The following is a 25,335-nucleotide window of genomic DNA, read 5'->3' as shown; positions in this document are numbered from 1 at the left end:
CCGCCCAGCCCGCGGTCTGGGCCACGCCCGCCGCCGCCCCTACCCGCCGCGGCCCCGCAGCCGCCTGCACCTGCCGAGTCCAGACGCTGCAGAGCGGTTGAGCTCCCTGAGCACACCCGACCCGCGCGTCCAATCCGGCGTCCAAGCTCAGCGTTTGAAATACGCCTGGTCCATAAGATGCACGGATCCCTTCACACGAAATTGCCCAGAATAGGCAAATCTATAGAGACAGAAGGCAGATTAGTGATAGGGGGCTGGGCGATGCAGAAACACAAAATGACTGAGCAGGGTGTGTTTTTTTTTTTTTTTTTTTTTTTTTTTTTTTTGGAATGATGCAAACATTTTATAACTTGAGAGTGGTGCTGGTTTCACGACTTTGTGAATGATATCATTGAATATAAAATGAATTTCATGGCATGTGAATTATATCTCCAAAAAAAAAAATAAATGAAAGGAAAAAAGCGAGGGGATACCAAAGCACAGTTACCTGAATGGCAGCGTTTTTAAACGTTTGCATGCAGGTAAGTCCTGCTTTCATCGCACAATACAGTGATTGTGTAACTTGGTTTGTAGAAAACGGCAGAAGTTAACACTGGAGGTCCCTCCTGGATGTGAGGTGAGGCCTGATGTGCTTACTGCCTTCCAGCCCTCCCGTATCATCTCTGTGACCCGAGCTTCCCAAAGCCTATGCTGACCTCCCGGGCACTGTCCCAGAAGCAGAGGTCATGGGGAACCCAGATACAATCTCTGACCTCATGGGACCCGTTTTTCTGTTTTCTGCCTTTATTTCTTCCTCTACAATCTAATCCCATTCTTTCCCTCCCTCTCTCGCTCCTCTCAATTCACTTGCTCTATTTTACCTAATTTTAAAAATGTTAAAATTTTAATCTTGAAAGAATTCCAGACGTGGGAAAAAAGTTGCAAAAAATAGTACAAAGTGTTCCCATATACTCTTCATCCAAGCATCCCCAAATATTGACATCTTACATAACCATAGTGCATTGACCAAAACAAGGAAATAGCACACGTGTACTCCTATCGCCTGATGTAATGCTTCTACCTAATCTTCAGGCCTCGCTGAAATTATTGCCACTGATCCATCCAGTCCTGGGTCTCCCTACACGGCTTTGAACTGGTCACGTCGCCTTGGTCTCCAATAGGCAGGCTATGTAACTTTTATCTGTGATTTTGTAGACTGTCCCTAAATTTATCAGTTCTGTTGTTGTAGGCTGAATTGTGTCTCTTCAAAATTCCTGCATCGAACCCTAACCCCCTATAACTCAGAATGTGACTGTATTTGGAGATAGAGCCTTTAAAGGAGTAATGACATAAAAATGAGGGTAGGATGGCAACTATCACTATGTCCCTAAATCCGTATATCTGAAATACACGAAACTTGTATACCTTAAATAATTTTTTTAAATGATGCCTTTAGGTTGGACTCCAATCCTGTCTGTCTTGTATTGGTATAAGAACAGGAAATTTGGGCCGGCGCCGTGGCTCAATAGGCTAATTCTCCACCTAGCGGCGCCGGCACACCGGGTTCTAGTCCCGGTCGGGGCGCTGGATTCTGTCCTGGTTGCCCCTCTTCCAGGCTAGCTCTCTGCTGTGGCCAAGGAGTGCAGTGGAGGATGGCCCAAGTGCTTGGGCCCTGCACCCCATGGGAGACCAGGAGAAGCACCTGGCTCCTGCCATGGGCAGCCATTGGAGGGTGAACCAATGGCAAAAGGAAGACCTTTTTCTCTGTCTCTCTCTCTCACTGTCCACTCTGCCTGTCAAAAACAAACAAACAAACAAACAAACAAAAAAAACAGGAAATTTGGACGTTTGAAGAGACATCAGGGTTCAGGCATTTATCCTAGAGGTTAAGATGCTTGTGTCTTATATCAGAGTGCCTGGGTTCAATTCCCAACTCTGTCTCCTCCCTCCAGCTTCCTGCTAATGCAGACCCTGGGAGGCAGCAATGATGGCTCAAATAATTGGGTTCCTGCCACCCTTATAGCTGGTCTGGATTGAGGTCCTGGCTTTCAGCATTTGGGGAGTAAACTGGCAGAGAGATTCTCTCTTTTCTCTCTCTCTTAAAGTTGGGAGAGAGAGAGAGAGAGAGAGAGAGAGAGAGAGAAGGGATCTTTGCACAGAGGACAGGCCATGTGAAGGCACAGGAAGGAGGAAGCTATCTGCAGGCCCAGGAGAGAGACCTCAGAATGAAACCAGCCCAGTGCACACCTTAATCTTTGACCTTTAGCCTCTAGCTCTGGCGAGAAAACAAATTTCCATAGTTTAAGCTACTTAGTCTGGTGCTTTGTTAGAGCAGCCCCAGCAAACTAAGACAATCATTCTCTTCCATTCTTGGGAATTGGCTAATTTCTATGTTCTTTTGCCCTTTTTACTTACCTGTTTGCCAATTTCTACCCCTCATGTTTCTTTATTCTTGTTACTGGTGCCAAGTTAAGCTTTCTGTGAGACTTTGCTCGGGTAGGCAAGCGCCTAGCTCACCAAGACACCTTTCCTTGCTTAGTACTCATTTCCCTCTCATATTCAAATTGCCACAAATCCAGTAGCTTAGACAGCACACAATTGTTGTCTTAAAGTTTTGGAGGTCAGAAATCTAAGATGAGGGCATTTGTCTGGCCTAGTGGTTAAGCTTTTAGCTGAGACACCTGCATCCCATATCAGAGTGCCTGGGTTCAAGTCCTGGCTCTGCTTCTGATTCCAGGATTCCTGCTAATGCACACCCTGGGAGGCGGCAGGTGATGGCCTACCTGGGTCCCTGCCACTGCCACCCACATGGGAGGCCAGCATTGAGTTCACAGCTCCAGGTTTTGGCCTTGCAGGCATCTGGGGAGTGACCCAGAGACTGAAAGTTCTCTGTGTGTGTGAGTGTGAAATAATAAATAAAAGTTGTGAGTGTGCATGGGTGTGCTCCATCTAGAGGTCCTAGGATAGAATGGATTTCCTTACCTTGTCGGGTTTCTAGATGCCCCCTGCATTCCTTGGTGCCGTCCTCCATCTTCCAGGTCAGCAGCGATCACCTTCCAGCCTCTCTGTGATTACATTAGGCTCATGTGGATAATCCCAGATCATCTTCACACCCCAAGATCCTTGCCTTAATCATACCTACTGCCGGGGCTGGCGCTGTGGCACAGTAGGTTAATCCCCCACCTGCAGCGGCTGCATCCCAAATGGATGCCGGTTCGAGACCCGGCTGTTCCTCTTCCAATCCATCTCTCTGCTATGGCCTGGAAAAGCAGTAGGCAATGGCCCAAGCACTTGGGCCCCTGCACCTGCATGGGAGACCTGGAAGAAACTCCTGGCTCCTGACTTCAAATCGGCTCAGCTCCAGCCATTGTGGCCATTTGGGGAGTGAACCAGCAGTTAGAAGACCTCTCTTTCTGTGTCTCTACCTCTCTCTGTCTGTAACTCTGCCTCTCAAATAAATAAATATGGAATGCCAGCACTTCAGGCCCGGGCATTAACCTGTTGCGCCACAGCACTGGCCCCAATAAGTAAAAATCTTTTAAAAAATCATATCTACTGCCACGACAAGTAGAGATGCATATAGACATCTTCTGGGACCATTATTAAGTCTACTGCACCCCTCTTTATTGGGTTTTTCTGATCTTTAATCTTTCTTGTCTCACTCCAACAACAATTGATCACGTTAGCTGAAATCACACTACCCATCTCAGCACATCCAGATCACGTCTATCCAGGCTCTCATTCCTTCACTTCAGTTGATAACTATTCACTGAGTACCCTTATGTGTCAGGCACTGAATTACAGAGTGTGGAAAAGATTTGTATTTGCTGTTAGACCCTCTGAGTGAGGATGCTAACACATCGAGAGGCACACCCCAAAGACTCAGAATCCAGACCGGCTGATGCAAAAGCAAGAGGATTTATTTGGCGTCTGCGCAGATGGGCCTCCTGAACTCGGGAGTCCAGAGAGCGCCCCCAGCACAGAGCCACACGGTTTATATACCCGCAGCAACCAATCCGTGAGCTGATCATGTAAAAGGCATGCGCCTTCTGTCCAATCCGTGAGCTGATCATGTGAAAGGCATGCGTCCTCTACCCAATCAGTGAGCTGATCATGTGAAAGGCATGCATCCTCTATCCAATCAGCTACGGGATCACATGGGAGGCATGCACCTCATCACCATTTTGTTGTTTACTTCTTCAGCAGTTCCTTTCCCTGTCAGCGTCATCTTGTTCACCCTGAGGGGGACGACATCTCACTCCCTTTGTTCCCCTGGAGGGAGAGCAGCGTCCCGCTTCCCACATGGTTATCTGAGTATTAGGAGGCATACAAACTGGGTTAGGTCTTAGCACAGCCAGGCACAAGTGTCTCAGCTAGCTGAGCATAGGGTCCCTTATTTTTATACCTGCACCTAATTTTAGCTCTGGGGAAAAAGTTTAGGGCTATAATTTTTAAATTTTAATTTTATTTGGGGCAAAGGTGACTTCTTATTTTTAGTAGCGTTAGCTTAAGTCACTCCATCTTGGTTTGATTTTAAGGTTCTTCATTTGCAAATACTAAAAACTTTAGATAGCCAGATCAAATCTCTACCTAAATTACAGAAAATTCTTATGGTCTATGAAAAAAAAAAAAAGGAAAGTATTTCCCTAAAGATTCCACGCAATTCCCTTATGCAAATTGTTAGAGAGGAAAGTAGTGGGAAACTGGCTTTTCAGAAAAGCCGGAAAGTTAGATGGGAGAAAAATTAGGTTACCAGGTAAAATACAGGTTAGCTTTAAATTTTGTACAATAACTATTTTTAGAATAAGTCTGTCCCGTGCTATATTTGGTGTCTATTTATACTTAAAAAAAGCCTTTATTGTTCATGTGAAATTTGAAGTTAACAGGGTGGCCTATATTTTTTTTTGAATTTATTTTTAAATCTGGCAACCCCCAAAGGGATCGTACTATTTTTTTTCCTTAAGGTTTATCTGAAAGGCAGAATGACAGAGAGAGAGAGAAAGAGAGAGAGAGAGAGAGAGAGAGAGGAAAAGATCTTCTATCTGTTGGTTTACTCCCCAGATGAGTGCAACAGCTAGGGCTGGGCCAGACCATAGCCAGGAGCCTGAAACTCCATCTCCTTCTTGCCAGAGATCCAAGTATTTGGGTCATCAGGTGCATTAGCTGGAAGTTGGATCAGAAACAACAGGGCTGAGACTCAAACCAAGCATTCAAACATGAGGTATGGTGTCCCACGCAGTGGCTTAACCCACTGTGCCACAGATCCCACCCTGGAAGCAGTACTTCTTGGGAGCCTACTGAATGCGTCAGTTCCCTCCATCGACACAGAAACCCGGTGAAACAAGGGATTGGAACCATCTGCAGAGGCACGGATCCTCCAAAAACCACAGCCATCTTTATTAAGCCAATCAATGTGCTTATTTAATGGGAGATGAAAAAAGGAAAAATGAGTACTGAGGAGGCTGAGCCGGTTTTACATGTGTTGCTGTATATTTATGTCTTCTTAAGGGCAATTTTTAAAAATTTCAGTGGCTAAACACAATCTAATGCTCAAGCAAATGCCAAAGGACTTGTTGTGGCCTTTAACCAAGAGAAGATGCCCTAAGATAAATGAATGAATGCAGTAGACCGGCGCCGCCATCCCATTGGTGGAAGCTGTGAATCAGAGCCCGAGCGACTATGAGGTAACAGATTCACCCGGCTTTAATAGCCCCGAGCAGCGTGGGGATGGCTGGGGCACTCAGAGCTGTGTTACATGTAGAAGGGGAGTTTTGTTAGGAGTTCTTTCAGCAGTGAGTAAGTACTGACGTGGGAACAGGGCTTCCATTTACAGCTAAGGATCACATTAAAAAATACTTTCAGTTGATTACAATGAAGCCTATTATAGCTGTTATTATTTTATTTTGTTTAAATGAATCTAGACTTAATAAGAACCACCAAGCGGGCTGTGGTGTCTAAAATCTAGCTTCTCTTGCTAATCCTGAAATTTCCACTGGCAAACAAAAGACTCTTGTGCTTAAAAAGCACTAAGATCAGGCCGGCGCTGCGGCTCACTAGGCTAATCCTCCACCTTGCGGCGCCAGCACACCGGGTTCTAGTCCCGGTTGGGGCGCCGGATTCTGTCCCGGTTGCGCCTCTTCCAGGCCAGCTCTCTGCTGTGGCCAGAGAGTGCAGTGGAGGATGGCCCAAGTGCTTGGACCCTGCACCCCATGGGAGACCAGGAGAAGCACCTGGCTCCTGCCATCGGATCAGCGCGGTGCGCCGGCCGCGGTGCGCCAGCAGTGGCGGCCGTTGGAGGGTGAACCAATGGCAAAGGAAGACCTTTTTCTCTGTCTCTCTCTCTCACTGTCCATTCTGCCTGTCCAAAAAAAAAAAAAAAAAAAAAAACTAAGATCAATTGGCCTGTTTTTGAATGAGCTGATGCAGCCGTTAGCAAAGACCACCCTTCCTAAGAGGTAGCACTCTGGTGCCAGGTGGTCTCTCAGCTTGGACCTCTAAGGCTCGTCTCTGTGCAGGGGGGCTCAGAGCAGGAAAACAACCAGCTGCTTCCCTCCTTGTCACCTGAAAGGAAGCCAACAAAGATACAAGATTTCTTCTCTTTTTCATGATTTTCCTACCCATCTGCCCCTTCATTCCACAGTACTCCATTTCTTTTTTTTTTTAAATTCTTATTTATTTATTCAAGAGGCAGAGAGATGTGGGGTGTGGGTGTGGGAACAAATAGAGAAAGAAAGAGAGAGCTCCCATCTGCTGATTCACTCCCCAACTGCCTGCAACAGCCAAGGCTGGGCCACGGCTGTTGCTGGGAGCAAGGACCTCCATCCAGCTCTCCCATGAGAGCGGCTGGAACCCAATTACCTAGGCCTTCGCTGCTGCCTCCCAAGGTCTGTATCACTAGGAGGCTGGGGTCAAGAGCAAGAGCTGGAGCCAGGAATCGAACCTGGGTACTCTGACATGGGACACTGCATCTTAATGGTGTCTTAACCGCTGGGCTAAATGTCCACCTTGCAGCCTTTTTTTTTTTTTTTTAAGAATTACTTTATTTATTTGAAAGACAGAGTTATAGAGAGAGGTAGAGACAGAGAGAGAGGTCTTCCATCTGCTGATCTGTCGCTCCCCCTCTTCGCGGAGGAACGACACTAAACCCTGCCTAGGCTTCATATCCGAGTCACGGCACCATTATGTCGCTCCCCCTCTTCGTGGAGGAACGACACAGGACCCTGCGCTGTTCTTTTGTCTGCTCGGCCCTCTCCGGGTTTGCTGCTGGTTCTTCCCGGGTGGGCTACCGTCCCTTCCACCTTCGTGGAAGGGCGGTTCCCCCTGCCACTTTCCCCACTTCCGCGGGGGAGCGGCACACCGCCGGCCGGCTCTCTCGGGGGCTGCACAGGTGTTCCTTCAGATAGATGTTCCTGGTGCATGTTGTCTCTCTCCTCCTTTATAGTCCTCTTCCACCAATCCCAACTCTGCTACCCACATGCCGAGCACGCTGCTCTCCTCCAATCAGGAGCAGGTCCTGCTGTTTATTGGTTGAACTGGAGGCAGCTGTGTAGAAGCTGTTTCCTCCTCTCCCAGTGCCATATTGTGGGAGAGCAGATGCAGAGAATAAGTCTTAATTCCAGTAACTTAGTCTAGTCCGAGTTGCTCCCCACACTGATTCACTCCCCAGATGGCCACAATGGATGGAGTTGCACTGATTCGAAGCCAGGAGCCAGGAACTTCTTCAGGGTCTCCCACGTGGGTGCAGGGGCCCAAGGACTTGGGCCATCTTCTACTGCTTTCCCAGGCCACAGCAGAGAGTTGGATCGGAAGAGGAGCAGCCGGGATTAGAACTGGCACCCATATGGGATGCCAGCGCTTCAGGACAGGGTTTTACCCGCTGCGCCACAGCGTCTGCCCCACAGCCTTCATTTTTAAAAAAAAGTTTTATGGGGCAGGCGCGGTGGCACACTAGGTTAATCCTCCGCCTGCGGTGCCGGCATCCCATATGGGCGCCAGTTCTAGTCCCGGTTGCTCCTCTTCCAGTCCAGCTCTCTGCTGTGGCCTGGGAAGACAGTGGCGGATGGCCCAAGTGCTTGGGACCCCGCACCCACGTGGGAGACCAGGAGGAGGCACCTGGCTTCTGGCTTTGGATCGGCGCAGCTCCATCCATTGTGGCCATTTGGGGAGTGAACCAATGGAGGGAAGACCTTTCTCTTTGTCTCTCTCTCTCTCACTGTTTGTAATTCCACCTGTCAAATAAATAAATAAAAGTATATTTTTAAAAAGTTTGATTTGATTTGATTTGAAAGGCAAAGTGACAGAGAGGGAGAGGCAGAGAGCAATAGAGATCCTCCATCAGCTGGTTCAGTCCTCAAATGGCCATGACAGCCAGGGTTGGCCCAGGACAAAGTCAAGAGTCTAGAATTCCATCTGGGTCTCCCATATGGGTAGCAGGGGCACATGCACTTGGGCCATCCTCTGCTGCCTCTCAGGGAGCTCATTGGTAAGAGGAGCAGCCAGGACTCAAACCAGCACTCTGATATGGATGCTGGCATGGCCAACTGCAGCTTGACCCTCTGCACCGCAACACTGGCCCCCTCAGTCCTTCATGCTGAATGCCAGCTCTGGAGTTACTCCAACAGTGGCCTCTGTGGAAGGAGACTTTTACTTGAAGACAGGTATGCCTAGCAAGTGCAGGATTTTTGCTTTTCAGTATGGCTAGAGATCAATAAAATAATTATGCTTCAGGCAAATTTTCAATATGAGTTTGTTTATTTTTATTTGATTGGCTTTTAATGGGTGGGGTTGAAGTTGGGCGTGCACTCCCACAGCTCACTCCCTGTCTGAAAGTGCACACAAAGAAAGGTTGCTCCAGCTGTGCAAGGTCAGAAGCAGAGGTGAGAAGCAAGAGCATGAGAGCTGGGCTCCCACCAGAGCCTTAATCGTCCTGTGACCGGAAATGTGAAGCAATTCTGTCATAACAATCATGCTATTGCTGCTCTGATGTGGAAAATCATGCCCAAGAAGTCTGCCTTGTGACTTAGCCACCTCTCATCACTGCACTGACACAAATTTATGTGAAAAGTACTTAGATCAAGGCAAACGGCAGGGCCGGCACTGTGGCAAAGCGGGCCAGCATCCCATGTGGGTGCCGCCGGTTCCAGTCTCAGCTGTTCCACTTCCAATCCAGCTCCCTGCTAATGTACCTGGGAAAGCAGAAGATGGTCCAAGAGCTTGGGCACCTGCCATCCATGTGGGAGACTCGAAAGAAGCTCCTAGCTCCTAGCTTCAGATCGACCCAGCTCTGGCCATTGAAACCATTTGGGGAGTGAACCAGCAGAGAGAAGATCTCTCCCACTCTCCCTCTCTCTCTGTGACTCAGCCTTTCAAATAAATAAACCAATAAATAAACCTTTTTTTTTTTAAGTACTTAGATCAATGTGATTGTTTTCTGGCCATTTTATTGCAAGCCAGAGCTAAAACAAAATACCAAAGCTAAAGGTTTATCTATCTTTGCTCTTGTATAAAAGGTTGGAATACTTACCCATCCTCTTGTCTTATCTGCAGTAGAATAATAACATGAGGTGCTAGGCTTCGAACAAGATTTGGCTTCCCAACCCACGCAGGTATTTTCAGCCCAGACGTAAGTGGACACTGAATCCAATTACAACGTTTAAGTGAGGGGCCTGATAGGAGGTCTTTAGGTGGCTGGGAGTCCCCCCAGAAGGTAGTTCTCTCAAGAGGGTGGTCATAAAATCTCTGTGGGCCCCAGCCACGCTCTCTGCCCCTTGGCTTACCTTGTGAGCCGTCTTCTTTACACCCTCTGCCATTGTCATCCTCCAACCTTACCACACAGCAAACTAGTAGGACCTGCCCGATTTCTGGACTGTGAATCTCCAAAACTTTGAGCCAAAATAAATCTCCTTCTTTCCTGTGTAGCTCGTCTTTGGTACTTCTTGGAAGCAAAACATGTGTCAACAGATTTTGTAAAGAGGCTGGTGGACACTGCAGACCCTACTTGGAAGAAATGTTTGAAACAGAGTGTGTCTCGGGCTCAGGAGCTGTTTTCACCAGCTTTATTTTAAGTAACTGTTCTGCCTACAATTAGTGTGGGATAATAGAGCAGTCAATTGAATTTATTTCATTAATTTACCATTGTTAAGCTTTGTGAACAGAAATACCTTTGTACATTTTCTTAAAATAGTGAAGGGAAAAAATAAATCTGAGATTATGAAAAACCTAAGATGAGAGGTAGTTTTAAAGATGTTTATCTAGTGCATATTCAAATATGCAAGTCAATTAAGAATTTCCACATAAAAAGTGGATTCGTCACAGATTAATTCTTCTCCAATTATGCTTTTTTTGAACTTTTATCGGTAATTTTAAAAAATGTTTATTTCTGGATTTATTTGAAATACAGATTGATAAAGAAGGGAAGGGAGAGAGAGAGATCTTATATCTGCTGCTTCCTTCCCCAAATATCCACAACAGCTAGGGCAGGGCCTGGCCAAAGCCAGGAATTCTACCTCGGTCTCCTTTGTGTGCGGCAGGGACCCAAGTACTTGAGCCATCATCTGCTCCCTTCCCAGATGCATTAGCAGGAAGCAGAGGAACTGGGACTGGAACCAACACTCTGATATCAGATGCAGGTATCCCTAGTGGCAGCTTAACCCTCTGTGCCACAATGGCCACCCCAGTAATTTTTTTAAAAGTTTTGTTTATTTATTTGAAAGGCAGAGTAAGAGAGGGGGAAAGAGAGAGAATCTTCCATCTGCTGGTTCACTCTCTAAATGCAAAGCCAGGAGCCATGAACTCCATCCATGTCTCCTATGTGAATAACAGGAACCCAGATACTCTGGAGCCATCATCTGCCTCCCAGGAGCATGGACAGGAAGCTGGATCAGAAGCAGAGGCAGGACTCCATCCCAGGCTCTCTGATATGGGATGCAAGAGTCCCAAGCTATGGCTTAAGTTGCTGGGCCACAATGCCCTACTCTGCTTTTCAGAACTTCAAAACCTCCATCAGCACAGAAAATGTATGACTTCCAATGCATCAAGGGAGTAACCAATCAGTGCAGTAACAATTAGAGACGACGTTAGTGTGCTCTAGCAGTATGATCCAACCTAGAGAGAGATCACACCGTGATCAGAACAGGGAAGGCTCCATGCAGTTGGTTCTCATTTCCCAAGGTAACTTCAAAGTCATCTTAGAAAATGAAACAGCAAGTGCTGAATCACCGCTTTATGGGAAGTACAGGATTAGGTTCCCTCGAGCTTCTGGCCACAACATTGTCATCAACTGATCCATGCATAACCTTATTTTGCGTGTGTTTCTGTTGAAGGACACCTTTATCTAATTGTACTGTTGACTCGTTTATAGGGAGCTCAGGGCCAAGCACACTGTACTTCGTGCCTGAACAATGCTTGGCTGGCAGACGTGTTTTCTCATTTATAGGCACATCACCGCCTTTTTTGCCCTTAGCGGCACTAACACTCGACAGCACTTCAGAACTATGTTTGGGACCATTTAAAAGAGCAAAGTCACTAACAAAGGCACAAAACTGTGATAAATGTGGCAGGAAACAGTCTGCAAAAGGGACACATATCGTATGAGTGCCCAATAAGAAAGCAACACTTGGCCTTGGTGGACTTCAGCTGCAGATGGGTGCATCAGTGATTCAGACTTCCCACCCATGATGGCAAAGGCTCCCCCGAGGACTGACCGTGGGCTCCAGCTAACTTTCAGTGAGCGCGGAATCATGACGGCCGTATGGAGAACTGTTAACAGCTGATTGGAATAATGAGGAATTGAATACAAAGAGGGACGAGAACTTTAAAGAGTAGACAAGCAGCAGATGCAAGAAACTGCTACTGTCCCTAGGACTGAGGTAGGACACCAAGGAAGAACAGAACCTGTGTCCCGCCCCCAGGACTAAGATCTCGATCAAGCCGGGAGGGCACGTCCCTGGTGGAACTGGCCGCAAATCTGTGTCTCACAGAAGGGCCTCGGCTATAAAAACTCAGAGGGGAGCGTCAGGCAAAGCTGCCAGCTGTGGTGTGTTTCAGCCTCTGGGCACAGGAAAAGCCACCAGCAGGAACTCTTTCCTCCAGCAGTGTCTCTCTGGCACCCTCTACTGACAACACCTAGCACCACGCTGAGGGCCCAGATGCATTTATTTATTTTTACCCAGCATGAAAAAAAGAAAGGACGTCGAACCAGGAGACAAAAATCAGTAACCAGCACAACATTTTTAAATATTTTTAAAAAGTATTCTAAAATAACTATGAGAAGCAAAAAAGCAGAGTTAGGAAATTTTTAAAAAATTTTTAAATTTATTTCTTTTATTTATCGGAATGGCAGAGAGACAGAGGCAGAGATCTTTCATCTGCCGGGTCCCTCCCGAGATGCTCACAACAACCAGTGCTGGGCTAGGCTGAAGACAGCGGCCAGGACCTCAATCCAAGTCTCCCTTGTGGGTGGCGAGGACCCAACTACTCGGGCCATCATCAGTTGCTTTCCTAAGATAGATGAGCAGAAAGCTGGAATGGAGTGTGGAGTCAGGACTTGAACCCAAGCACTCGGAAATGGGATGTAGGTTCCCAAGTAGTTGCTTAGTAGTTGCTTAACTATTGCACCTAACGCCTGCCACAGGTGAGGAGAATTAACTCTTTTTTTTTTCTTTGACAGGCAGAGTGGACAGTGAGAGAGAGAGACAGAGAGAAAGGTCTTCCTTTGCCGTTGGTTCACCCTCCAATGGCCACCACGGCCGGCACGCTGCTGCTGGCACACCGTGCTGATCCGAAGGCAGGAGCCGGGTGCTTCTCCTGGTCTCCCATGGGGTGCAGGGCCCAAGCACTTGGGCCATCCTCCACTGCACTCCCTGGCCACAGCAGAGAGCTGGCCTGGAAGAGGGGCAACCGGGACAGAATCCGGTGCCCCGACCGGGACTAGAACCTGGTGTGCCGGCGCCGCAAGGTGGAGGATTAGCCTACTGAGCTGCAGCACCGGCCCAGGAGAATTAACTCTTGATTAAGGAACAGAAAAAGGTGGGGCAGGCAGCACTGCGGCATAGTGGGTTAACACCCTGGCCTGATGCGCCAGCATCGCATATGGCTGCCGGTATGAGAATCAGCTGCTACACTTCCGATCCAGCTCTCCACTATAGCGTGGGATAGCAGTGGAAGATGGCCCAAGTCCTTGGGCCCCTGCACCCATGGGGGACACTTGGAAGAAGCTCCCGGCTCCTGGCTCCTGGCTTCAGGTCAGCGCATCTCCAGCCATTGCGGCTGATTGGGGAGTGAACCATCAGATGGAAGACCTCTCTCTCTCTCTCTCCCTCTCTCTCTCTTTATGCCTCTCCTTCTCTCTCTGTGTAACTCTGACTTTCAAATAAATAAATAAATCTTAAAAAAAAAAACAGAAATGTTTCTAGTTCTGATGATTTTTAGTCTTTTATAAGTATGTATAAAATTTCCTCTTTTTATACACACTGTGTTTCTAACAACCTTTTTTGAATTAATAACATATTATTTTCCATAACAATAAGTACTCTTTATTTCTTTTTTTTAACAGGCAGAGTTAGACAGTGAGAGAGAGAGAGAGACAGAAAGGTCTTCCTTTTTCCGTTGATTCACCCCCTAAATGGCCGCTATGGCCAGGTGCTTCCTCCTGGTCTCCCATGCGGGTGCAGGGCCCAAGCACTTGGGCCATCCTCCACTGCACTCCCAAGCCACAGCAGAGAGTTGGCCCGGAAGAGGGGCAACCGGGACAGAATTTGGCACCCCAACCGGGACTAGAACCCGAGGTGCCAGCGCTGCAGGTGGAGGATTAGCCAAGCGAGCCACGAAGCCGGCCAGTGCTCCTTATTTTTAAAGGCTGTTGTCTTGGGGTCAGCACTGTAGTGTAGCAGGTTAAGCCTCTGCCTGCAGTGCCGGCATCCCATATAGATACCAGTTCGAGTCCCAACTGCTCCACTTCTGATCCAGCTCCCTGCTAATGGCCTGGGAAAGCAGTGGAGGATGGCCCAAATGCTTGGGCCCCTGCCACTCATGTGGGAGACCTGGATGAAGCTCCTGGTTCCTAGCTTTGGCCATTTCGGCCATCTAGGGAGTGAACCAGAGGTCTCTCTTTGCCTCTCTCTCTGTAACCATGACTTTCAAATAAGTAAACAAAATCCTTCTAAAATAAAATAAAAATTAAACATAAATCATAGTTTAAAATGTTAATGATGGGGCCAGCGCCCTGGTGCACTAGGTTAATCCTCCGCCTGCAGCGCTAGCATCCCATATGAGTGCCGGATTCTGTCCTGGTTGCCCCTCTTCCAGTCCAGCTCTCTGCTGTGGCCCAGGAGGGCAGTGGAGGATGGCCCAGGTGCTTGGGCCCTGCACCCCATGGGAGACCAGGAGAAGCACCTGGCTCATGGCTTCGGATCGGCATAGCTCCGGCCATTGCGGCCATCTGGGGAGTGAACCAACAGAAGGAAGACCTTTCTCTCTCTCTCTCTCACTGTCTGTAACTCTACCTGTCAAATAAAGAAAAATCTAAAAAAAAAAAAAAAAGTTAATGACAGTCCCTTATTTGCATGTGATTGCATCAACAATAGCATCTCTGCTTCAGATTCTCTAAGACTTCATGCCCAACCCTGCTCCTGTGATTAATGCCAGAGCTGCTCACACATCACAGGAAGCTCCTTTGAGTATCAGAAAAGTGTCAACAGAAACACTCTCCTAAGGTCTTGGAAATTAATAGTAAACCAATGATTTACCATAGGTAGACTGGTTTTGTTTACTTCTATTTCTAGTTAGTTAGCACCGAACAAATATTTTCAATATTTCAGGACAGAGATGGCCCTTCGGAAGCATGTGGTAGCAATGACAAAATATTCTGGTATCCCATGTGCAGTTCAATGAGGCTTGACAAATGTGTAAGTACTTCACAAAATCTGTGGAGCACAGAATTAAAAGATAGTTGTTTTAGTGGGAAACAGTTTTGAAATCTAAGCCTTCAAGGGGCCTCCAGAAAGGTTATGAAAACACTATGTATGGATTTCAAAATTATTTTTGCACTAAAATAAGCTTAATTTTTTATTCCAATTTTCCATGAACTTAAAAAAATATATTTATATATATTATTTGAAAGGCAGAGATACAGAGAGAAGGCCCCAAATGGCCACAATGGCTGGGGCTGAGCCAGGAGCTTCTTCCGGGTCTCTCACCTGGGTACAGGGGCCCAAGCACCTGGGCCATCTCCCACTGCTTTCTCAGGAACGTTAGTAGGGAGCAGGATCAGAAGAGGAGCAGCCGGGACTTTAACCAGTGCCCATAGGGAAGCTGACGCTGCAGGCGGAGTGTTAACCTTACACGCCACAGCGCAGGACCCTCATGAACTTTTTGAAGTTTATTCTCACAAATGCCCATGGAACCACCACAGCAATTAAAACACAGAGAATTTCTAACATCTCCAAATATTTGTTAGCACCCCATGGCAGTCACCTCCCCTCTACCCCGGGCCAAGGATTCCTGTCCTCATAGACTGGTTTGCATTTTCTAGAATTCCATTTGAGTGAATTCACACAATACACGCATTCATGTGTGTCCCGCTTCTTTCACTTGGCACGATGTCTCTGTGATGCATTAATGACAGCAAACCATAGCCTGTGGGGCACACCTGGCCCACTACCTGTTTATATGGAGGCCAAAGGGCCAAGAATGGCTCTGAATTTTAAATGGTTGGGGGTGTGGGGATCAAAAAAAGTATATTTAATGACACCTGAAAATTAAATGGATTCAAAAATCCAGTGTTCTCTACAGGACCCTAGCAACACTCGTTTCTTTACATATGGTCTGTGGCCATGCTCATGTTTCAGAGTTCCACCATGCAACAGAGACTGCAAAAGCCTAAAATAAATATTTACTACATGGCCTTTCATAGAAAACGTGTTCCAATCCCTAATCTGTTGATGGGCATTTGGTTTGGTTCCTAATTATCCATATTCCATGTGATGAACTTTGAAATTTTTTATTCTATATCATTTAAAAATATTTGTGTATTTGAAAGGCAGAGCAACAGAGGAGAAAGGGAGAAAGGGAGAGAGAGAGAGAGAGAGAGAGAGAGCGAGCGAGCTTCTGTCACTGGTTCACTCCACCAAATGGCTGCAACAGAACCAGGAATTCCATCTGGGTCTCCCACGTGGGTCTTCAACTGCCATCCTAGGTGCATTGGCAGAAAGTTGGATTGGAAGTAGAGCAGCTGGGACTGGGACCAGCACTCTGATATGGGTGAGGGCTTCCTAAGCAGTAGCTTAGCCTCCCGTGCCAAAACGACAGCCCCTACCCTCTAGTGTTTTAACTCAGCAAATTGATTTTACAGCCTGTTAACAAGGTATAAGGCTAGGCGATCACTGACGGTACAGAGGATGAGTGTGTAGAAAAAGAAGTTGAAACGACTTTTGGGCTGAGTGCTAAGGAAATCCAACTATTAAACATCGGGTAGGGGAAGACGAAACCCCAAAGAGATTGAGGAAGATCGGGCAGACAGAGCCACAGCCAGGAGAACTTCATATTGGAGGAAGCCAGGAACCTCGCAGTCTGAAAGAGGGAGCGGCCTGCTTGGTTGAGTGCAGCTGAGCGAGACTGGATAGAAACAGGTCTCACTCACCCCGTCAAGCCCCTCCCGACCTGACACGTGTCCATCTCCAGCTCCAAACCAATCAGGAGCTAGGACCAACCAGAACCTAACTGCAGGAGACCCTCTACTGTCCCTTAGGGACTTCCCCAATCCATAAGAGGCCCAGAAGAGCCCCACGTGGCCACTAAGTGTTGTGTGAAAAAAAAAAACAAAACACCCACAACACAACAAAAAAATACAGCACCTGTGCAGGACATCAAGCCAGGTGCAAACCAAAGTGTTTTGTGCTGAGGGACGAGCCAGAACAGGGCCAGGTGCCGATGGAAGTGCCGTGTGCTCAGGAGAAAGCTGTATGCCTCTCCAAGACCCCATGGAAGCACCTGTGCAGCTCGCGTCTGGGGCCAGTCAGGGGAGCCTCTTCCTGCCATGCTGTCTCCTGTATTTTCCAGCATCAACCACCAATAAAGCTCATCCGCATTGCCCAGTAACCTCTTGTCAATTTCTATTTGCAGTGAGGCAAAGAACTTGGGGAGAACGGACTGAGATGAACTTCGTGAGGTTTGTTTGATGGAGTGAGGCAGCGGCAGGAGCCAGATGGAAATGCGGAGGGAGAGCACGTGCGATGAGGAAAGACGGACCATGTGCAGAACTGGAAGGGCCGTGGCCTTGTTTGTCTTTTGATGTGAGAACTGTAAGAATGTTTGATGAATACTAGAAGGTGAAGACGCTAACAGATGAGGAAACTAAGACACTAAGAGGTAACTTGCTCTAGCAGCAAGCAGATTTCACTCACACGCCTCTAAGAGCCCAGGCTTGTGGTTGGTTTTTTTTTTTTTTTTTTTTTTTTTTTTTTTTTTTTTTGACAGGCAGAGTGGACAGTGAGAGAGAGAGAGAGAGAGAGAGAGAAAGGTCTTCCTTTTTGCCGTTGGTTCACCCTCCAATGGCCGCCGCGGCTGGCGCACTGCGCTGATCCGGTGGCAGGAGCCAGGTGCTTCTCCTGGTCTCCCGTGGAGTGCAGGGCCCAAGCACTTGGGCCATCCTCCACTGCACTCCCTGGCCACAGCGGAGAGCTGGCCTGGAAGAGGGCAACCGGGACAGAATCCAGCGCCCCGACCGGGACTAGAACCTGGTGTGCCGGCGCCGCTAGGCGGAGGATTAGCCTGTTGAGCCGCGGCGCTGGCCTTGGTTTGCTTTTAAAGCCCAGCTGTACTTGGGTCTTGAGCTCTTGTGGGCTTCACTTTCAACTAGGAAAAAGTGTAATTCACTTTACTTTCTTACCCTCGATTTAAAAGTCTGAAGTTGCAAAACACAAAGACTGAGGAACTGTTCCAGATAATATTATTTTAGACTTTCTTTTCTTATAAAGGTCGTTATTGGGATAATTGTCAAGATCTGAATAGAGTCTACTGATTAGAAAATAGAATTGGGGCCGACATTGTGGCATAGCAGGTAAGGCTGCTGCCTGTGACGCCAGCATCCCATATGGGCACTGGTTCTTGTCCTGGCTGCTCCACTTCTGATCCACCTTCCTGGTGATGGCCTGAGAAAAATAGCAACAGATGGCCCTAGTGTTTGGGTCCTTGTCACCCATGTGGGAGACCTAGATGAAGCTCTTCGCTCCTGGCTTTGACCTGGCCCAATCGTGCTTGTTGCAGCCATCTGCGGGGTGAACCAGCAGAGGGAAGTGCTCTCTCTCTCTCTCTCTCTATATATATATATATACACAAATTTGACTTTCAGATAAATAATTTTTTTAAAAAGAAAATATTGAATGTTCATGTCCTGATTTTATTGGTCGTACCTTATTTTGGGAGAACAAACATTGAACTATGCAGCTTTGAAAGAACATCATCTTCATGTCCCAGCTGCACTTTTTTTTTTTTTTTTTTGACAGGCAGAGTGGACAGTGAGAGAGAGAGACAGAGACAAAGGTCTTCCTTTGCCGTTGGTTCACCCTCCAATGGCCGCTGGGGCCGGCGCACTGCGGCTGGCACACCGTGCTGATCTGATGGCAGGAGCCAGGTACTTCTCCTGGTCTCCCATGGGGTGCAGGGCCCAAGCACTTGGGCCATCCTCCACTGCACTCCCTGGCCACAGCAGAGAGCTGGCCTGGAAGAGGGGCAACCAGGACAGAATCCGGTGCCCCGACTGGGACTAGAACCCGGTGTGCTGGCGCCGCAGGCGGAGGATTAGCCTAGTGAGCCGCGGCGCCGGCCCCAGCTGCACTTCTGATCCAGCTCTTTGCTGTGGCCTGGGACAGAAGTGGAAGATGGCCCAAGTCCTTGGGCCCCTGCACCCGTGTATGAGACCTGGAGGAAGCTCCTGGCTCCTGCCTTCAGATTGGCGCAGCTCTGGCCATTGTGGCCAGCTGGGGAGTGAACTAGTGGATGGAAGACCTCTCTCTCTCTCTCTCTCTGTCTCTCTCTCTCTGCCTCCCCCTCTCTTTCTGTGTAGCTCTGACTTTCAAATAAATAAATAAATAAATCTTAAAAAAAAGGACATCATCATATCTGTAACTATGAAATGATTAAGAAAAGCAGTATTACTTCACTTAACACAGTGCCCTCCAGGCTCATCTACATTATCTGATGGATTCTTCCCTTCTTTTTCATAAGGCTGAATAGCATTTCATTGTGTTATATATACCACATATTCTTTACACAATTATCTGATGACTGGCATTTGATGGTTGGGTCCATATCTTGGCTACTATGAATAATGCTACAAATAACAGCAGTGTAGATATTTCTTTGACATACTGAATTAATTTCCTTTGGATATATTCTTCTACCCAGTTTTGGGAATGCTGGGTCATATGGTAGTTGTAGCTTTAACTTTTTGAGGAGCCTCTGTACTGTTTTCCATAGTGGCTGTACTAATTTACATTTCCACTAACAGTGTATATGGGTTTTCTTTCCTCCACATCCTAACCAAAAGTTACATTTCACTTTTTTAATAAAAATGATTCTAAAAGATTAAAAAAAATGATTCTAACAGAAAAAAAAAGAAAAGCAGTAGAAGATGGCCCAAGTCCTTGGGCCCCTGCATCCACGTGGGAGACCCAGAAGAAGCTCCTGGCTCCGGGCTTCGGATGGGCGCAGCTCCAGCTGTTGCGGGCACCTGGGGAGTGAATCGGCGGATGGAAGACCTCTCTGTCTCTACCTCTCTCTGTAACTCTTTCAAATTAAAAAAAAAAAAAGTGAGACAAGGCAAATGTGGTAAAATGTTAACATTTGGGGAATTAAAGACTATGAAAATTCTTTATATTCTTGTAAATTTCCTACAAGTCTGAAGTTCTGCTAAAATAAATATAAAAGTAGGGTGATATGAAATCATATTGGATTCTACTTTTTGGAAACCTTCCCGAGGTATCAAAAAAGTATACGGTATGGGAAAATTCACACTCTCCTCATAAATGTAAAAGATTAGTGCCTGTTAACAACCAAAAGAGGGTCTGGCACTGTGGCATAGAGGGTAAAGCTGCTGCCTGCAGTACCGGCATCCCATATGGGTGCCAGTTTGAGTCCCGGCTGTTCCACTTCTGATCCAGCTCTCTGCCATGGCCTAGGAAAGCAGTAGAAGATGGCCCAAGTCCTTGGGCCCTTGCACCCGCGTGGGAGACCTGAAGGAAACTCCTGGCTCCTGGCTTCAGATCGGTGCAGCTCCGGCCATTGCGGCCAATTGGGGAGTGAACCAGTGGATGGAAGACCTCCCTCTCTCTCTCTCTGCCTCTCCTTCTCTCTCTGTGTAACTCTGACTTTCAAATAAATAAAAAAATCTTTAACACACACACACAAAGAAGAAGAAGAAGAAAAGAAAGAACTAGGCACTGTGGGCCTCTTGAGGAAGAGCTCAGTGTTTCCTCTATTTCCCCAACTGCAAACCTGAATCTGAGTAAGCCTAGATCCAGCTAAGTTACACGGGGAAAATAGAGACTAAGAGAAATTCTGATAATCTGGTGTCTTCAACAAACCAATTGCAAAGGAGGAAAAAAAGACAGGGAAACCTACAGAAGAAAATGGACAGAAAAGATACAAAGCTTGGGTCTGGCACTGTGGCATAGCTGGTAAAGCTGCTGCCTGCGAGGCTGGCATCCCACATGGGCGCTGGTTTGAGTCCCAACTGTTCCACTTCCAAGCCAGTTCCCTGATAATGTGCCAGGAAGATGGCTCAAGTGCTTGGGACCCTGCACCCTCATGGGAGACCTGAAGAAACTCCTTGCTCCTGGCTTTCATCTGGCCCAGCCCTGGCCGCTGTGGCCATTTGGGGAGTGAATCAGCTGATGGAAAATCTCTCTGTGTAACTCTGCCTTTCAAATAAATAAAATACATCCTTAAAAAAAAAAAAAGATACAGGGGCTGGCGTTGTGGCGCAGCAGGTTAACGCCCTGGCCTGAGGTGCCAGCATCCCGTATGGGCACCAGTTCTAGTTCCAGCTGCTCCTCTTCCAGTCCAGCTCTCTGCTATGGCCTGGGAAAGCAGTAGAAGATGACCCAAGTCCTTGGGCCCCTGCACCTGCCTGGGAGACCCGGAAGAAGCTCCTGGCTCCGGGCTTCGGATCGGCGCAGCTCCAGCTGTTGCAGGCACCTGGGGAATGAACCAGCAGATGGAAGACCTCTCTCTCTCTGCCTCTCCTCTCTCTGTGTAACTCTGACTTTCAAATAAATGAATAAATCTTAAAAAAAAAAAAAAAGATACAAAGCTAGTTTTTAGGGATGCATGTTTGGGTGATAAAATTACAAGGAAAATACAAGTAGCTGCTCCTCATTATCTGGGTGGTATTTAGTCCACCAACCTCTCTTTCAAGTCTCTTATTAAAGTCTCTTATTATGTAACATAGTACATGTAACTCCCATATATCTTCCTATCCACTTTAAATCATCCTTAGATTACTTACAATACCTAAGACAATGTAATGCTATAATGATTGTTCTACTACATTAAAGTATAATAACAAAAAGAAAGTCTAAATATTTGGATGCAATTTTCTTTCCCAAATATTTTCATTCCAAAGCTAGTTGAATCTGTGGATGCAGAAACCGCAGTGCCACAGACCTACTGTGTAAATAATGATTCCTGGGGCCAGTGTTGAGGTGCAGCTTGTTAAGCCACCCCTTGAAATGCCTGTATTCCATGTTGGAGTGCTGAGTTGAGTTCCGGCCGCCCCACTTCCAATCCCGCAACCTGCTAATGCACCTGGGAAGGCAGCAGAAGATGGCCCAAGAGCTCCCCCATGTGGAAGAACTGGATAGAGTTCCAAGGTCTTGGCTTTGACATGACCAGCCCTAGGTGTTCCAGCCACTGGGTAGTGAATCAGCAGAGGGAAGATCTCTCTCTTTTTCTGTCAATCAATCAATAATTTAAAAAAAATATAGTGATTACCATAAAAGTAAAAAGTGGTTATTCTTTCTTGGGTGAGGGAACTTGGGGTTGTGTTTTGGAGGGGACCCTGAGGATGTATTGTTTCAGGGCGTTCCTTTCATAGCGTAGAGGAAGGATGGTTATAGGGTATTAGCAAATAATAATTTATTTCTTTATGCTGTTTCCAATTTTTTTAAGATTTATTTATTTGAAAGTAAGCGTTACAGAGAGGGAGAGACAGAGACAGATCTTCCATCTATTGCCCCAGATGGCAGTAGTGGATGGGGCTGGGCCAGGCCCAAACCATGAGTCAGGAGCTTCATCCGGGTCTCCCATGCGGGTGGCAGGGGCTCAAGGACTTGAATCATCTTCCACTGCCTTCCCGGGCGCATTAGCAGGGAGCTGGATCAGAGGTGGAGCAGCTGGGACTCAAACCAGAACTGAGGACATGGATGGCTCACAACTCCGGCCCCAAAATTACCCACGCTAAGGAGTTCAGGAGAGAAGTGTGCCAAGACGAATACAACGTGGTAAATCAAATACAGGAAAAAGTTAATCCTAGGATCTAGGTAGTGCGAGCATGGTTGTTCACTGGACAGCTCTTCCAACTTTTACAAAAGTATGAAAAAATTTCAGAATACACGCGGGGGGTGGGGGGAAGTGATCTGTTTTGCTCAAGCAGAAGTGTATTTAACTTTCGGTTTGGGGAGGCTGAAATGGATCCTTCCTCCGGTTTGCGGAATAGTTTCTACAGCAACTGCGAGCCAGCACGCGAAGTCTCCTTGCATTGAGAGCTGCTTTATTCACATAACCAAGCAACTGACGAAACGCGGGCGCAGGAAACAGGAGCGGACCTCCGCCGACCCAGCCCACCTCGGGCTCCGTTAGGACCGTGCTGAGGCGGCCCGGGACCCGGCCCGCTCCTCGGCAGCACTTCCCAATTAGGCGGCCCACGCGGCAGCAGGGACCACGCCGCCTTGGGCAGTCGGGGCGCTGGGGCCTGAATCTTACCCAGATGGGCACCGAGAAACGGGAACACGGACCTCTACAGCGCCGGGCTGCTGTAACAGAAAACCGAAGAGCGGCAGCCGACCTAGGATTGTCATCATCATCCTTATTAGGCCCATCCCGTGACAAGCCAAACGGCGACAGCGAAGGAGGAGGCCGAACCACTTGTCTCAACATCTTTCCCACCTCGAATTCCGATCCTCGTCTTCACAGAACGGCGGGCGCCGGAGAGACCCATCCCCGAAACCGCCCCACCCCCCAAAATCCCAGAGCGCCCGGGACGCCCTAGCTACTGCGCGTGCGCAAGGGTGCTCGCTCGCCCCGCCCCCTGAGGGGAATGGCTCCATTCCTGAGGGGAGCCCAGGGCGAGGGGGAACTTGGAAGCGGGGGCCCGGAGGTGCGCTATGGTTTGCAGCCTTTTACTTGAGGAGTGATAATTTATGATTAGTAGACTCCTACCTCTCTGGTTTCGGAATGCTCCTGAAAAAGAGTGATTTCGGAGTGCTCCGCCATCCATCCTCCCCCCGCTCACCTGGGCGCGTTAGGGTTGCCAGGCGTGACTGCCGGGTACGAAAGCCTAGAGGGCCCCGCCCACCTCACGGGGCCACGCCTCGTCCCGCCCCGCCTCCCCGCAACCCGCAGGCTCCCCGCCCCGCGGCGCCCCCGGGCAGCTCCTCCTCCTCTCCGCCCCGCCGGCCGCGGGCGCGGGAGACGTCAGCGCTGCCAGCGTGGAAACCGCGGCGGGGCGCGGGAGGCGGAAGTAGCGCGCGGGACCGCCGGGCCACCACTGGACTCTGCCGGCCGCCTCAGCCATGGACGCATCCTTGGAGAAGGTCCGTACGGGCGGCCGGGGGTGGGTGGGTGGCGCTGCGGCTCGGAGCCCTCGCCGCCCGGGCTACTGTTTCCGCGTCGCGAGTTGCCATTGTGACCTGGGGAGGCCAGTCGGGGGTTCCTGGGCCCCAGCTGAGAAGGCCTGGCCGCGGGGGTCGTCCGGCCCTGCGCTCGCGGCGAGGACCTGGTCACCTCCCCGGGGCTGGGGCCAGGGCCGGGGCCTGTGTCTCTCGGCCGCCAGAGGGTGGACCGGCTTCTGTGGCGGCCGCGGAGGGCCCGGAGCCCAGTTCGGGGGCCGCGGGGCCGACCTTGGGCCCTGCGGTGGTCCTGCGAGGGGCCGGCCTGGGCTCCGCCGGCCCTTCCGGATGACAGGAGCGGCCGCAAGAAGCAGCGCCAGTCGTTTGGGAGCCAGCTGCACACCTGTAGGTTTTCGGGGGGGCCTCTAATTTAGGAAGAGAATGTCTTGGAAGCGGTGGTTTTCAACTCGAGCTTGCGTAGGAATCACCCGGGGCCCTTGGTGAAAACCCAGCTTTTCGGCCCTGGGGTCCTAAGCTCTGGGGGGGAGGGGGGGCGGGACCGGGACCGGGCTCTGCGTGTTTAACAGGTTCCCCCCACGTGATCCCGATGCTGCAGCTTGCGAACGCCGGGATGCAGAAGTGGGGGGTGGGTGTTGCGTGCGTGTGGACGTGGTGTCGGGGTTCGCAGCTGCTCCACAACTTCGTGGCGTGCTCTTGCCGGTGGCGAGGAGGGCACCCCCGCGTGAACCCGAACTCCCCCCACCCCACCCCCCGAGTAGCAGCGCCGCCTGCTTTTTTTTTTTTTTTTTTTTTTTTTTTTTTTGCCGCGGGGGGGACAGCTAGCAGCGTGATGCACCTGGCTGGCTGCTTCGGCGGCGTGTGCAATGGATTCCGATTGTTCTCGATTTGGGGCTTGGCTTTTTCTCCATGGGTTCCTGCCTTTCCTCGGAGCCCTCCTTGGTGTTGCAGCTTGGGATTCTGCGTGTCTGGTGGGACGCAGACTCGGTTTCCCACACTTGTGGAGTTCCGGAGCAACGCTGGTTTTACTTTCTGAACTGGCAGCAGTAACGTTCGCACTCGTCTTTGTGGGTGCAGCTCCTGCTGTAGTTGTTGGTTGTCATTGAACAGTTGAAGGCAGTAATTGTAGAAGCTGATGTTTTCGCGTGCACACAGTGGTAATGCCCTACTCCGTGGTGGCTTATTGGGTAGAGATAAATCAAGAAAATAAGAACTTGTCCCCCCAACCCCAAGCGCTCTGTCGGTGGTGAATGTCACCTGCTTTTCTGGCTGGGAACGAAGTTTTTCCAGGCTTCTGATTAGCACAGTGCCTACCCTGGGGTGCTTTGAATTTCTGTCTAGATCAGTGGTTCCCAGCCGTCTGGCCGTCTTGTTCCTCAGGGGACGTTCGGTGTGTTCTGCAGATATTTTTGATTGTCACCGGAGTGGGAAGGTGCTAGAACTCGGTCGGAAAAGACCACATTGGCTGCTAAACACCGTGTGTCCGACAGAACAGCCCCCACACATATCAGAGGAT

At 48.9% G+C, this 25,335-nt stretch overlaps 1 protein-coding gene and 1 long non-coding RNA gene across 4 annotated transcripts in view; one reads left to right on the top strand and one right to left on the bottom strand.

The window, feature by feature from the left end:
* Positions 1 to 104: 104 nt before the first annotated feature.
* On the bottom strand, positions 105 to 23,534 carry LOC149120600 (uncharacterized). Of its 2 annotated transcripts, XR_016226168.1 has the most exons (3): positions 23,413 to 23,534; positions 2,962 to 3,044; positions 105 to 220 (listed from the first exon to the last, which is right to left on the bottom strand). It is a non-coding gene; the product is annotated as an uncharacterized LOC149120600 (long non-coding RNA). The 2 variants fall into 2 exon arrangements; XR_016226167.1 differs by lacking the exons at positions 105 to 220; positions 2,962 to 3,044; positions 23,413 to 23,534 and adding exons at positions 22,728 to 23,038; positions 23,140 to 23,230.
* A 46-nt stretch (positions 23,535 to 23,580) lies between these two features.
* The window catches only part of PDXDC1 (pyridoxal dependent decarboxylase domain containing 1), a 60,055-nt gene continuing 58,300 nt past the window's right edge, over positions 23,581 to 25,335 (top strand). Inside the window, exon 1 of one of the 2 annotated variants that reach the window (XM_008257801.5) lies at positions 23,581 to 23,786. Coding sequence is in view for 1 of the 2 variants with exons in the window: in XM_017342500.4 (XP_017197989.2) it covers positions 23,766 to 23,786 (21 nt within the window). In the remaining variant the exon portion in view is untranslated. The remainder of the gene's footprint in view (positions 23,787 to 25,335) is intronic. The other variant, XM_017342500.4, reaches the window with a different exon arrangement.

Source organism: Oryctolagus cuniculus, chromosome 19, assembly GCF_051225735.1.
Source record: "Oryctolagus cuniculus isolate XC-2025 breed Fujian yellow rabbit chromosome 19, ASM5122573v1, whole genome shotgun sequence".
Lineage (NCBI taxonomy): Eukaryota > Metazoa > Chordata > Mammalia > Lagomorpha > Leporidae > Oryctolagus > Oryctolagus cuniculus.
This window is presented reverse-complemented; position numbering and strand designations above follow the sequence as displayed.